The sequence below is a fragment of the Pithys albifrons genome, chromosome 18 (genome assembly GCF_047495875.1).
Source record: "Pithys albifrons albifrons isolate INPA30051 chromosome 18, PitAlb_v1, whole genome shotgun sequence".
Lineage (NCBI taxonomy): Eukaryota > Metazoa > Chordata > Aves > Passeriformes > Thamnophilidae > Pithys > Pithys albifrons.
The window spans coordinates 1,782,378-1,796,835 of record NC_092475.1 but is presented as its reverse complement, the minus strand read 5'-3'; the positions used below and the strand labels follow the sequence as shown (position 1 = coordinate 1,796,835).

The 14,458-nt window shown below is 63.1% G+C and overlaps 2 protein-coding genes across 11 annotated transcripts; one reads left to right on the top strand and one right to left on the bottom strand.

The window, feature by feature from the left end:
* Positions 1 to 93: 93 nt before the first annotated feature.
* Positions 94 to 8,212, bottom strand: FAM110A (family with sequence similarity 110 member A). Of its 8 annotated transcripts, none has more exons than XM_071572726.1 (3): positions 8,139 to 8,212; positions 4,286 to 8,056; positions 94 to 1,926 (listed from the first exon to the last, which is right to left on the bottom strand). In XM_071572726.1, exon 3 carries the CDS (start codon positions 1,855 to 1,857, stop codon positions 856 to 858), a length of 1,002 nt encoding a protein of 333 aa, XP_071428827.1. In that variant the 5' UTR covers positions 1,858 to 1,926; positions 4,286 to 8,056; positions 8,139 to 8,212; the 3' UTR covers positions 94 to 855. The 8 variants fall into 8 exon arrangements, with proteins under 8 accessions (XP_071428827.1, XP_071428828.1, XP_071428831.1 ...); XM_071572727.1 differs by having other exon boundaries at positions 4,286 to 5,591; positions 5,671 to 8,209; XM_071572730.1 differs by having other exon boundaries at positions 4,286 to 4,592; positions 7,861 to 8,209.
* Positions 7,076 to 12,596, top strand: SLC52A3 (solute carrier family 52 member 3). 3 transcript variants are annotated; one of them, XM_071572724.1, is made up of 4 exons: positions 7,076 to 7,184; positions 9,210 to 10,277; positions 10,535 to 10,658; positions 10,780 to 12,596. In XM_071572724.1, the coding sequence occupies exons 2-4, from the start codon at positions 9,253 to 9,255 to the stop codon at positions 10,990 to 10,992; spliced, it is 1,362 nt and encodes a 453-aa protein (XP_071428825.1). In that variant the 5' UTR covers positions 7,076 to 7,184; positions 9,210 to 9,252; the 3' UTR covers positions 10,993 to 12,596. The 3 variants fall into 3 exon arrangements, with proteins under 3 accessions (XP_071428825.1, XP_071428824.1, XP_071428823.1); XM_071572723.1 differs by lacking the exon at positions 7,076 to 7,184 and adding an exon at positions 8,160 to 8,301; XM_071572722.1 differs by lacking the exon at positions 7,076 to 7,184 and adding an exon at positions 8,312 to 8,443.
* Positions 12,597 to 14,458: the final 1,862 nt, after the last annotated feature.

Genomic DNA, 14,458 nt, shown 5'->3' with positions numbered 1-14,458 from the left:
CCCCTCAGTACCCCCAGTCCTGCAGATCCACAGGCACCCCAAGGGTTCCTGCCCCATCCCAACCTCTACCAACCCGAGAGACAATGCACAGGCTCCAAAACACAGACATTTAATAAATCCGGCTGCATTATCATTATTATTTACAGATAAAACATCAGGAAAAACAGTAGAAAAGAGGACTGTTGTCTTCATAAATACCAGGCCCAGCATGGTGGAAGCTGCATGCCCGCTGGCAGCTGGGGTGGGACACAGGCACCCGCAGACACGTGCACACACACAGAGCCCTGGGCAGCTCCAAACAGGGGGTCAGGTTTGCCCCCCAACTCCTAAAGCACTCAGCTTCTCCCATACCTTCAGCAGTAAGACGGGGACACCAGAATATAGCCCCCACCCCAGGCAGTGAGATCCCCTCAGTGGAGGGAGGCTGCACAGGGGCAGCTCCTTCCCCAGAGCTGTGCCCCCACCTCATGCAAGAGGGAACCAGCCCCTTGCACCTCACCCATGGGTGCTGGTGAGGAGCACGGCAGGCAGGAGCTGCCAGCAGTGCAAACAGGCCACCCACACATGGGGTTCCCTGGGTGTTGGGGACCAGCCACACACCCAGGGCCATGCATGTCCTCTGCCTTCCCACAGTCTCACAAGGACCTGGCTGTCCAGTGCTGGCAAAGGGGCCTGATGATGGATGCCCAGGCACCATATCAGGCTAGAGATGCTGTGGCACAGGAAGGGGCTGAGTTCAAGGGTCCTGTCACAGCCAAGAGATCTCTGCTCCTCCCAGGGCACAGCCTGCTCTCTGTCCCCATCCAGCATTGCCCACTTGCAAGCAACCCATCTCCATTGCCCACCGTGGCACCGCTACACGTCAGAGACCTGCTGGGGCTCCCTGGCCTGGCGCAGCCCGTAGAGCCATTTGATGACACGGGCGTTTCGCTCGATGACGGAGATGCCGTAGGGCACACGCTCTGCCGGCCGCCCCTCCGGGGTGGCGGCGCTGGGCGGAGAGCGCCCGCCCTCCGAGCTGGCCGTGCTCACGCTGTGGAACTTGAGGGACACGATGTCAGAGCTGGCTCGGGCGAAGCGCTCGGCCCCCATGTCCTGAACCTCCTCGGGGTCAAGGCCGCAGTAGTTGAAGAAGCGCTCCAGGTCTGCGGTGGCCCGGGAGAGCCGGTCGCTCAGGTCCGACTTAGAGCGGTGCAGCAGCGGCTGCCGGCGGGCGCTCTCGGGGCGGGCGGGGGAGCTCCGGGACGGGGTCACAGGCAGCCCACCTGGGATGGGGGACGCGGGCACTGGTGTCACTGGGCTCCGCGGAGCTCCACAGGGACGGACGTCCACCCTCCGCACGGCCACGCTGCCGGGGGGCTTGGCCGTGGCGGGGCTCTCCGGAGGCTTGGCAGCCCCTTCCGCAGCCGGCGCCTCCGCCCGCCACCGGCACTCCCTGCCCAGAGGGCTCTCCGCCTTAGGGAAGGGGCTGTCACAGAGGTTGATGAGGTTATTGAGGATCTCCAGGTCAAGGGAGGTCTTCGGGCTGGCAGCCTCGGCGCGGCGCGGCCCCGGGGGTGCCCTGCGGCTGGGGGTGAGCGCAGCCCGGCGCACCCCCGGGGTGAAGAGGGGCTGCTTGAGCAGCAGTGGCTTCACCGGCTCCTGCTTGGTGCTGGCGACCCGCTGACTCTTCACATACTTGGCCTTGTCGGCCTCCAGCCTCTCCACTGCGCTCGGCTTCCCGGCCCCCGGCTCGGCGCGCCGGCGGAAATACGCGGGACCCTTGCGGAGGATGCGGACGGGCATGACCGAGGTGAAAGGCGCTGTCACCGTCACCCCCTTCATGGTGTCGCCGGCTTGCAGCGCCTCGACGGGCATCCTCCGTGCCAGCACCGGGACAGGGGGTGGGCGGCCGCCACGGGCAGCGAGGGGCTCACGGGCCGTCGGCTGCGAAGAGGGACCGGAGTGAGAGTGGCGGCGGCGGCGATGCTGCCCCTGCCCGCGCCCCGGCCCCGCGGCAGACAAAGGCCACCCGAGCTATGCTATGCTGTGCTGCACTCTGCGCCGCCGGCCCCGGGCTGTCTATTTGAAGGCGGACACCACGCCTCCAGCCGCTCTGAGCCTCCCCGACACGTCCCTCGGCCAATCCGCGCCGCACGCCTGCTTCAAACCGCACCGGGGCCAATGGGGCCGGCCCCGGCGAGGGGCACCCTGGGGAGCGAGTGGGGCGGGGAGAGCGCAGCACCTCTCATCGGTGCTGTACCCGCGTCGCGTATGCCCAGGGATGCATCAAGAAGTGCATTGCATGTGCCCAGGGAAGCAACACCCACATCCAGGGGAGCATCGTCCACATCCAAGGGTGCATTTCCTGCACCCAGGAACACATCATCCACTCCCAAAGGAGCACTGATTTCTCACAGGGGTGCATCCCCCACTTTTAGGGGAGCAGCGATTGCTTCCAGGGGTGCAATCACCCACATCTTTACACCCCACATGCCCAGGAGTGCATTGTCTACTCCAGGAATGCATTGCCTACTCCAGGAGTACCTTCTCCCATGCCTAAGGCTCCATCACGCACCACCCCGCCAGGCTGAGTGATTCGGTGCTCCACTCCGTCTGCTGTTCTCTCAGCTCTCAGCCCTCCCGCAAGCTCCGGAGCTGCTCTCGCAAGCTCCCAGACTCACTGCTCCCGTCCTGGAGCTCCTTGGAAAGTACGGGTGGGGGTTTCCACCAGTGCTTCCCCGGCCAGGGCGTGCTCAGAGCAGCGCGGGGCCCCGTGCAGCCCATGTCGTTGGGCCCGTGCCAACCCCAACAGGCGCAACCGCTGCCACAACAGTCGGGCAGAGGCACCAGCCCGCCCACAGCAGGAAGGAGGGGGCACACCCAACCAGCCCTGTGCCCCTCTGCAGCCCCCTAGCCAAGGGTCCCGATACCCAGGAGGAGCTCAGGCAAGTGGCAGGGCACCCAGGGGGACACATGGGTCAGACCGCCTCCCCCAACCCCCTTCCCGAGCTGCTCTGAGATCCTCGCTGGGGGTCCCGATCTGGGGCACTGATGGATCACCATCTGGGGCAGTGGTGAGCCCCGAGGAGGTGACAGCAAGCCCCAGCACTCACCGGGTGCAATGGTGGACACAGTGGCGGCCAGTGTGCTGTGGTCCCACCCGCTCCCAGGCAGCCCCGAGCAGGTAGTTGTCACAGTCACCCACTCACCTCCCTGCGCAAACTTCCTGGGTGCAGCCCAGAGCCCGTCCCAGCACTGGCTGGAGGCGGCAGGAGCAAACCCAGCACCCACAGCCCTGCTGAGCCATGGCTGAGCCACAGCTGAGCCGTGTCTGCACCCACGGGTGCCAGTGTCGGCCCCAGCCCCCACAGAATGTGTCCCCAGCAGGGTCCCTGCACAGGACACGGTGCATCCGCCTGACATGCTGTGACAGACAAGTGGCCTGGGGGGAAAAACTGTCCTTGTCCCTGTCCTCGTGCCCTGCCTGGAGAGACATACTGCCTCCTGACCTGGAAAGTGTCTGCAGGAGGGTGATCAGGCGTGGTGACAGCTGGGGACGGTCCCAGCACCAGCATAGATCCTCCTGCCTCCTCCCTGGAGCAGATTTCTGCACCCCTCTGCCCCACCTCTCGGGTCCAGAACTGCCCAGATGCCTGCCAATGGCCAACCCTGCTGCCCTCATACCTGTGCCCAGCACAAGGGGGGCTCCCTGACTTAGCACAGGGGTGCAAACATGCCCTCCAAGCACGGCAAGGAAAGAAAATGTCCCCACATTGTGCTGGAGCTCAGCTCAGTGCCAGACTCATTCCCGTGGCCAAGCCATGGAGGTGGTGGCTGTTTGGGCTCAAGGAGGAGGACACAGGGTCCCACAGCACAGCCGCCTGTGGCCAGCGTGGAGTCCCCTCCCCAGCACCGACAGCCCGGCCGGGCACAACCTGCTGCTCCGCATTCCTGTGGCGCTGAGCCGCTGTGCTGGCACGGCCATGCCGAGCCGGGCTGCTCCGAGCCAAGGTGAGCCGAGTAGAGTCGCCCTCCAACAGACCCCAAAACACAGCAACATTATCCAATGCCCCAAGCCCAGCTGGAATGTGAGGATCTGAGCACTGGGCAATGCCCAGTATAGCCCCAGCTCCTCACCCTCCTGGGACGGGCAGCCCAACCCGGCTCACCTGGCACATCAGGTCACTCCTGCCTGGAGGAGCTGCTCAAGAGGTGTGTGGTTGTGATCCCCCCTCACCAGCTCACCCAGCCCCACTCTGCTGGCACAGACTGGCACGGGACCGGCACAACCTCCGCCACCCACCTGGATCAGCCCTGCGGCGTGGGAGCCTCCTTGGCACGGATCAGTTGCCACGCTGCTTCTTCCTGTGCTTTTTTCGAGGGTGTCTTGATGGTGTACCAATGTCCCCACACCTCCTGTGCCCCAGCCACGTCCTCCCCGTGTCCCCGTGGGATGGCGGCTGGCGGGCGCTGGAGCAGCTCCGTGTGCGGCGGCTGCCGCTGACTCAGCGCCAGGCGAGGACGCCCTCCGAGGCAGTTCAGTGTTCACATGGGCTCGAAACCACGGGGCATTCCTCCATGCCAGGCTGCGTCACGCAGCGTGACGGTGCCTGGTGATGTTCCAAGTGCCGGTTCAGCCCGCGGTGCCGGCTGGGCAGCCTGAATGCACACGTGGCCTGAGGTGCTCACATCAACAAAGGGAAAACCCTTTGAATGTCACTGCCCACTGCAGGCAGAGGATTCTGGTGCTGTGTCAGGGCTTCAGGGAGACAGGGAAATTCCCAGCTCTCCTATGGGCACCTCAGTCACTGTGTGTCACTGGCAAGGCCAACTGGCAGGGCCTGCTCTGATGTGGAAAACTTGCCCTGCTTCCCCATCTACCCGGCAGGAAAAACTCCAAAATGTAGGAAAATAATCTGGATAGCGAGAAGGGATGTCACACACTCAAGCAGGGTCATCAAAGCCACAGCCACCTGAACCTGCTGGCCTTACCCCTGCCCCAGGGTAGCTCCTGCCCCATGGTATGGGCATCTCCAGTCGGCTCTGCATGGAGGGAATGAGCATCTGGCCCATGACATGGAGCTCAGTTACAACCCTGCATTGTTCAAACTGCTCTTGACACAACACAAGGAGCTGGTGGAGGGGGAAGAGCCAAGGGAAGCACACAACAAACAGCTGTCTGGGAGCCAGAGGGCTGCTCTGAGCTCAAATCTGCACAACGGGCTCGGCTGGAAAATCCCTGCCCGGTTGGTAGGCGAGGGCAGGGCCCTCGGGCTGCATCCCCCTCCGGCTGCTGAGGCTGCCTGGGTGCAGGCAGGAGGCTGCAGGAGCTGCCCAGGCATGTCTGGCCCGTTGGAGCAGGGCGTTGGAGCCAGGCAGCGCCCTGAGCCTCGCCCTCCCCAGGAGCATCCCGGGACATGCTCCGGGAGGGCAGCCTTCTGCCAGAATGCTCCCTCAGCACCTGGTGCAGCACGTTGACCGCTGCTCCAGGCACGTGGGGACAGTGTTTGGGAACAGAGGGACAGTTGTGTCCTGGCACTGCCTTCACTTTCACCTCCCACAGACATTCCCTCCTGCCGCTTCCAGGACCTCCTGGACAGTAAGTGCAGCTGCAAATGAGCAAAAAACATGCTCAGAGGCCAATTCGCCCTGGGGAAGTGCTGGGTGGAGGCAGCTGTGGGTGCACACCTGCTGAGCCACGGGGCTGGGGCTCAGTGCAGTGTGGGGGAACCCCACACAGAGGCATCCCCAGAGCTGGGAGCCCTCAATCCCTTCATCTTGGTGACTGCCAATTCCTGGTGTTTTATTCCAGCCCCTTGCCACATCCTGACCCAGAGCAAGTCACCATCTGCTCCTGTCTCAGTTTTCCCAGTGAGAGGTCTGTAGAGCTGCTCTAGAAGGGACATGGGGATGTGGTGGGGAGGGTTTCTCTGTGCCCACCATCACCCTGCTCTCTGTGGGCAGAGGGAAAGATGCTGCCCGCACCCCGATCTCCCAACTCGGTGTCTGCTCAGGGAGCCAGGAGCTGGGGAGGTGACAGATGGGGACATGCCGGGCACGAGGCCTTTGTCTGGCCGGTGGCTGCGGCACGGACCCGCAGATGGCGGCTGCCGAGGAGCCGTGGCCGCAGCCCGTGGCCAGGCGAGCGCCGGGCCCTGGGGATCCGGCCCTTTTGTTGGGGTCTCACCTCCGGCAGCGGCCCCTTCCCGGCCGCCCCCCACCAGCCTTTCAACTTTCAACTTGACCTGCTCCTTTCACATGGAAATGAGATGCAAATGGACTGGGGCTGCCAGGGTCCAGCGGCTCAAACCCGCCAGCAGGTCCCCAAGTCTGGGGCAGTCATACCCACTCAAACCCAGTGGTCCCTGAGGTGAGAGGGGGTCCCCCTTGCCCCTCAGCAATGGAGCAGCAGCCTCCCCCTGCCCAGGCAGGCTGCCTCCACTGCTCCCAGCTGGAAGCAGGTATTACCTGGATGAGTCTAGTCGGGGCTGAGCTTTAGGACTGACCTCTGCCGTCCTGGGCTGCCGATTCTCCCATGCCTTCCCACCATCCGGACACCGCTATGGCACGGGCAGTGTGCCCACCCTGGGGAGCCCCGCTGCACCCCCTGCCCTGCACTGGCTGCAGCTGGGATGGGGTCCCCAGTCCTGGCTTGTGAGGAGGGGGCTTTCCAGAGGGACAATCATCACAGCCCTGCAAAGTCCCGCAGGCAGAGACCACTCGGCTACCAAATGTTGCCATCTGCCTCCGGGGCCTTCACTCGCATCTGCCGGGGGTGCAGCGGGGTGAGGGGCCGGGGGGCCGGGGGCTCAGCTGCGGGGCGGGCAGGGGCGGAGGAGGCACAGGCAGGACAAGAAGCACGTGTCGGGTGGATGTGGGTGAGGAGCGTGAAGGGGCAGCATGGGGGTCCCGCACCCAGCACCCCCTCGGGCTGCCCTGCCTCTGCCCCGACGCCATTCGCCCTTGGGAATGATCTCACCACCGGCTGCGCTGCTCTTTTGTGCTGCCAAAATAAACACAGGACAATTGCCGTCCCCTCTCCACACCCTCCCTGTCCCCGTCCCCATCCCCATGGACACACAGCGACCTCAGCTGCCCCGGCACCAGTTCCAGCTCCCCGCGCCTCGTTTCCCCCAGCACCCTGGTCCTTTTGCTGCCTTCCAGGTCCCCTGGGCTTCTGTACAGGTTTTGCTGAGACAGAGGTAATTTTCTCCATTGGAGCTAGTGTGGGACTGTTTGGGAATTGTGCTGAAAGCTGATAACCCCAGGGTATTCGATTATAGCTGAGTAGTGCTCACACAGACCCAAAGACATTTCTGCTCCTCACACTTCCCCAACAGTGAATGAGAGGGCTGGGGGTGCACAGAAATTGGGAGGGGACATGGAGGGGACGGTGCCCCCCCCAGACCAAGGGATATCGTGGACTTGCTTTCCCTGTTGAACTCACCATACCACGGGGGGGGGGTGTGAGTGAGCACCTGGAGGGGGCTGAGCTGCCTGCTGGGGTTAAACCACAGCAGCACCTCAAACTGTGACCAACCCCCCACCACGGGCGCCCAATGTCCCCGCAGTGCCAGGGGCAAGGGACACCCTTGTCCCCACTGCACCCACTGGTCCCGGCTGCCATGGACACTCCCACAGGAGCTGCAGCCCCCCGAAGGACAGCGACAGGTACAGGCAGGGGAGGCAGGGAGGGCCGGCAGTCAGGCAGGGCAGGGAGGGCAGGCAGGAGGGGGAGGGCAATTCCAGGTTTCGCAAGGCTGCAGCCCGCTCTCCCAGCGACACCCGGTGGGTACTGGGGGAAGAGCTGCCATAAGGCATCCTGGGGCGGTGGGTGCTGGGCTGGGGCGCGGGGTGGGGAGTGCTCCTGGGGGTCACCTGGGGTCTGTCTCCTCACCCGTGTCACCTCCCGAGTGGTGCGAGTGGCTCACACGCTGGCTCACAGCTTGGTCCCTGCACTGTCCCACGGTGGGACAGCTGCCACACTCGGGGGTCCCCGAGAGCCCCATGCCAATCCCACACCTCGCAGAGATCCCCGATGGGGACAGGAACCGTCATCGGGTGACACTTGCACCTGCAAGAAGAGTCAGTGATAGGTGGGACGCAGTTCAGGCGGGGACAAGGGCAAAGTCCAGGACACTGCCAAGTATAATCACCCCCCTGAGCTGGAGACTCTGCCAGCTGGGACCAGGACGAGGAGCAGAGCAGGGCCAGGCTGTCACCCGTCCGCATCCGGAGGTGGTGACGCGCCGCTCACGTCACAGCTCCGGCAGCCAGGACTGGCTCCCGCTCGCGTGGTGCTGCCTTCCCCAAAGCGCAGTGAGTTACCCTTGGGAGTTTGCCGAGGGACCGGTCAGACCGGAGCCCACTTCCTCCCTGCTCCTGCTCCAACCCCGATGCCTCCCGCGGGGCCGGGGCCATGGGTGGGTTGTTGCGCCCGCCAGGCTCAGCCCCGTGAGACGTGAGTTCAATCAGCCGGGCTCAGCGCCACGGGAGAGGCTGGACAGGGCTCTGCGGGGCTGCGGGGGCATGGAGTATGGGGACATGGGACGTGAGTCCCTGCCAGGAGCGGGGTGGGAGTGGGCAGGGGATGTGTCCAGATCCCAGCTGACTCAGCTGGCTGGTACGAGCAGAGGCTGAGCTGCAGGTTGGGCTGCTGGGGCCTTTTCCTGTGGCCACTCGAGGGTGCTGGGATTGTATGAAACCTGGCTGGGAGGAGGCGGGTGCTGCATCGCCCTGCCCTGCACATGCAGTGGGAGGTACAGGACTTCCATTCCCAGCAGAGCAGCTGCCCAGGCCACTCAGCCTCCAGGTGAGAGCCCTCTTTACCCTGCACCAGGCTATGCTGAGCCCTGATGGGCTGTGCTCAGCCCTGATGGGCTGTGCCGTGCTAAGACGTGAGCTTGGGCAGGGTCAATGCCCTCCTGGGTACCACACCTGCTGCTGCCAAGCCCTAACCCTCCAGGATGGGACAGGTGAAGCTCAGCAGATTCCACACCCAGGGCAGGAGGGCACAGTGTCATCACTTGAAGGGAGCAGAGGGGTCCACAGAGTTTGCAGAGGGCAAAGGCGGCTTGAGCTTGACTGTGGATTCCACACCCCCATGGCATGTGGGAGGGAAGCTGTTCTGCCTGCCTGCTCACGTAGGCACAGGTCACAGGAGGACAGGGTCAGGGCCTGTGGGGGTCAGGTCTCGCTCCACCGCTCATTAAAGTCTCTCCTTGCAGCACGGCAGCGTCACCCCTGTGCCCAGGAACCCAACCCTGAGCCATGGCACTGCTCACCCACCTCCTCGCCTGCGCCTTCGGCACAGGCTCCTGGGTGGCCGTCAATGGGCTGTGGGTGGAGGTGCCTCTGCTGGTGTCGGTGCTGCCGGAGCAGTGGTACCTGCCCTCCTACATCACCGTCATCATTCAGATGGCCAATGTGGGACCACTCTTTGTCACCCTCATGAACCGCTTTCGGCCCGGCTTGTTGAAGGAGGTGCCTGTTATCTATGCAGTTGTGTTTGTGGGTGTCATGGCCTGCTTGCTCCTGTCTTTCCTCTGGAACCACACATCCCTCATCGCTGGGAAGTCCCACAGCGTTGCCTTCCTGATCCTCACCTTCTTCCTGGCCCTAGTGGACTGCACCTCCTCCGTCACCTTCCTGCCCTTCATGATGCAGCTGCAGCCCCAGTATACAACCACCTACTTCATAGGCGAAGGGCTCAGTGGGCTGATTCCTGCTCTCATTGCCCTGGGCCAGGGCTCTGGCATGTCCAGTTGTGCCAATGTCAGCTACGAGGTCAACACCACCGGCAACGAGACTGTGGAGAACACCATAATCCAGCTGGAGACTCAGTACCTCCCACCCAGATTCTCCACCCTTGTCTTCTTCCTGCTCATGACTGCAATGATGCTGACCTGCCTGCTGGCCTTCTTCTTCCTCACCAGGCAGCCCAAGGTGTGGGAGCTCTCCCAGCAGCAGCTCTTTCCCAGCAACATCATGCTGAACTCATTTGACCAGGTCCTTGAGGAGGTAGCTGACTCACAACTGAGCAGACGCTGCTCATGCTCGAAGGATCTCAAGGGACCTGGGGACATCCTGCCAGAGAAGGTCTTCTACTCCCTGACCAAGCTCACCTTCATCTACCTCCTCGTCACCTGGGTGAGCGCCCTGACAAACGGGGTCCTGCCATCAGTGCAGTCCTACTCCTGCCTGCCCTACGGCCATACCACCTACCACCTGGCAGCCACACTCAGCTCCATGGCCAACCCCCTTGCCTGTGTCGTGGCCATGTTCCTGCCCAGCAGGTGAGTAAAGGGGTGCTGGGAGATGCAGCAGGGTGCACCCCAGGGGCACCTGCCCCAAGAACAGCCCCTGCTTTGCAGGGGCCTGGGGAGATGGTACTAAGTGGAAGAGTGTCTGTGGGGTGCCTGTGCCCTGGCAGCACAGCCACCCAGGAATGGAGGATGGAGCCAGCAAGGAGCCAGAATGTGCGTGGTGTCTTTGCCACTCACCAGGGACAGCCTGGTGGTGTCCCCCAGTGTCACTCACATGTCCCTTGCAGGTCTCTGCCCCTGATGGGCATCCTCACCATGGCAGGAACAGGCTTTGGTGCCTACAACATGGCCATTGCAGTGATGAGTCCCTGTCCAGTCCTCCAGCAGTCCCAGTGGGGCAATGCCATCATCGTAAGTCACAGATTCCCTCTCACCCTGGGAAATCTTTGAGGCTACCCCTGGATCTGTCCCCTGTCCCCACAGCTGGGGACGCCTCCAGCCCTGCTGACCACTCTCCCCCCTGTGCTGCCAGGTCCTCTCCTGGGTGCTGTTCACCGGGACGCTCACATACGTGAAGGTGATGGTGGGGGTGATCCTGCGGAGCCACAGCCGCAGTGCGCTGGTGTGGTACGGGATGCTGGAGCAGCTGGGCTCCCTCTTCGGGGCACTACTTATGTTTCCCCTCGTCAATGTCTACGGCCTCTTCAAATCTGCTGACTACTGCAGCCTGCAGTGCCTGGCATGAGCAGGACGGGCACCCCAGGACTGACCCTTTTGCCAGCATGAACTCCCAAAAACAGTGAGGGTGGGTGGCTGGGAAGCAGCGCTGGGACTGGGATGGCTGCAGGCACATCTCCCCACCAGGTTCTGTCAGGTCCCCAGGCAGCTGCAGCTCCATGGCTTTGTTCCCAGCCTGGGTACAGGGTGTCCCTGACATGTGAAAGCAATAGAAGGTGTTTGCTCAGCCCTCTGCCTCCCTGCTGCCTGTGCCTGCTGAGGGGTCTGCCTCAGTCAGTGCTCCCCACCTGGATACCTCTGAGCTGAGGCCATGTCTCATCCCTTCCCCTGGGGATCTGTCACCGTTTGGCATTGTGCCCCAAAGCTCCCCTGGACCCTGTGGGTGGGCACGGCCCCAGCTGCACCCGGCAGCACCGGCAGCGTTCCCAGCCCTGTGCTGTGGCAGCTGCCCCCAGACAGGGGGTTTGCAGCCAGCTGGGGGGAGTGGGGACAAAGGCAGCCGTGGGGAGGGGGATGGTGGAAGGGACACGGTGCATTCACAAGGGCCTCAATAGCAGCTGGGGAAACTGAGGCAGAGTGGAAGTGGGGGCACATGCTTTACACTTGCCATCCTCTGCTGTGGCACTGTCCATACTTTCTGCTCCCTCCCTGCAGCCCTGTGCCTCACTGCCCCCCATCTCAGCCCCACTGCACCCCATCTCAGCTTGCTGCAACCCAAGAAGGGGAGTGCTGGGGGTGCAGAGCTGGAGAGGGGCCACAGCACAGCCCCGCACTGGAGCAGTGTGGGCACAGTTCTCATCATCGGGGGTGGCACAGCACCAATGCCAGGGATGGACCACCTGGTACCCAACTGTGGCCTGGCTGTGCCGGCCAGGGCAGGGGCCAGGTGGGCACCAGGACATGGCAGGCACGGGGCATCAGGGGGCAATGGCAGCTCCGGGGTGGGACAGCACTCGTGCCCCACATGCGCCTGCGCCCCTTCCCTGGGGCACGAGGCAGCCGGGCCTTTGTCCCCGGCCCTTTGTCTGGCATCTGCTCCCTGTGCCGGCGGCAGCACCAGACCACGGATTGGAGCCACTTTGGGGCTCCGGCTGTGGCCCGGCTGCCTCTGGGAAGGATGCACTTGGAATACCTAATGGCCAGCAGCCTCCTGAGCTGGCAGTGGTGGGGGTCCTGCAGCTGAGGCCACAGAGAGAGGGCAGGAATGAGGGCAGCATGATCTGACTCCCAGCAACACTGGGCATCCCCTGGCAGTTCCCAGCTGACCCCATAGCTGCACACGCCCAGGATCCATGGGGGTTGTAGACTGGCGGGAGGTGTGAGGGCACAGCAGGTCAAGTTGTCTTATTCTGGGAGTGGGATGTGTCCCTTGTGGGGAGACTCTGAGCTGAAGTGGGGTCCTGACCCCTCTTCTCCTGTTCCCCAAGAAGATGGTCCTACCCTTGGGAGTCCCCAAAACCCCTCGCCCACCATACCCCCGCAGACCCCTCCCTCTTGCTGGAGAAACAATTACCTCCGATGGGAATTATTTCCATACAGCTGCTCAGGAAGGCACAAACCCATCGGAGGAAGGCTGAGCCTTTCTTCTGGTGCTGCCCCCCCTCCCCATGGCGGTGGGGGCAGCTTTGGGGGGGCCCAGGCGCTGCCGTCAGCGCTATCAGCTCGGCAGGGCTGGCTGCGGTTATTACCATACATTATCGCAGTCCCCTGCCTCCAAAAGGAGCCGGGGCTGCTCCCCCCTCCCAGCCCTCCCTCCTTCTGCCTTTTACACTTAATTACCTCCCTTATTACACCGCAGCCTGGAGAGAGACAAAATCCCAGGGCAGCGGGCGGGTGGGCAGGCAGCAGGCAGGCAGTGGGCAGCAGGCAGTGGGCAGCAGGCAGGCAGCGGGCAGCGTTCAGGCAGGCCCAACTAGGGCGTAAGTAATCATCCGTTCTGCAAACATGCCTTGCAGGAGAGAACCAGCACACGCACGGATAAATAAATCAGGGAGCAGAGGCTGGGAGCTCGGGATGTGTGTGTGGGATGCTGGGAGCAGCCCAGCAGGCGATGTCCCCCCAGGGCCGCAGCCCTCTGGGAGAGGTGACCTTGAACTTGGCAGCGCCCTGACGTCAGGGCGGCGCTGCCGGGACAGATGGGGCTCGTGGTGCTGCCGGCGAGAACTGGCCAAGTGCTGCAGGAGCAAGTGGAGAGACCCCAGCCCATGTGAGGAGCAGCCCTGGGAGCTGGGTGGAGAGACCCCAGCCCTTGTGGGAAGCAGCCCTGGGATCCTGTGGGATGTGGAATGCTCTGGATATTGGGTACTGTAGAATAGGGGATGCTCTGAGCTGTGGGATGCACTGAGCTGTGGGATGCTGTGAAATACTTTGTGATATCAGATGCTGTGGGATGCTCTGGGCTGTGGGGTACCACACAAAGCAGTGAGCAGCTGCAATTCCCGATGCGATGCAGGGCTGGCTCCAGCCGTGGCTCTGGGCATGACTGAAGGAGCAGACATGACTGTGAGCAGGCAGACTCACAGTGCCAGCTGTAGGGGTGCTGCTTTTGGCCTCCAGACCTAGTGCCATGTCCCCAGCCAAAGGGGCTAGTGCCTTCTGAGGCTGGAGGTGCCAGGGCTACCCTGCACCAGCCGTGCCAGTGCTCTGTCTGCGGTGACAGCTGAGGGACTGTCCTTGTTAAGTGCTGCAACACTCTTAAGCATTGCACAGGGCTCAGGGAGAGCAGGGCCTGCTGTCAGCCAGGTCGTCATGTCACCCACTGGCCCTCAGACAGCACAACTCCAGAGAGGCACCCTGGACCACTGGCTGCCTGCAGTGGCAAGGGGAAGGGGGGAGGTGGGAGTGGGGGCCCCGGTGGGGAACAATGCACTGCCACGAGCCCAGCTATTGTTGTGGCTGCGAAGGTCAGGGTGCTTCCCAGGGAATGGGATGGGGCATGGAAAAGGGAGAGAAAGGTGGGAAAAGGGACAGGGAAAGAGGGATGGGAACAGTGAGCAGGGATGGGGACAGGGCAGAGGTGGGACAGGGAAGAGGGAACAGGGATTGGTACATGCTTGCAGTTAAGGGTTTTGATTATGAGGACAAGGAACAGGGAAGGGACAAGGGAAATGGGTCAGTGGAAAGGGACTGGGGGCAGAGATGAGAACAGGGAAGATGGATGGGAATGGGAACAGGGAACAGGGATAGGAGCAGGGAGCAAGGACAGAGAAAGGAGAAAGGGTCAAGAAGCAGGGACAGAGGACAGGGATGAAGACAAGAGGAGACAAGGGACGGGACAGGGATGGGGACAGACATGGGGATGGGAACAGGGATGAGAAGTCCCACCCTGCAGCCCCATCCTTCCCTGGCCCTGGGGGCTGGCGGCAGGGAGACAAAGGCGGTGTGAGGCAGCGGCATGTCCCACCCCCCTGTCCCCCAGTGTCCCCATTGTCCGTGGCCGAGGTGGGGGGAGAAACACGGGGGAGGGACCGGGG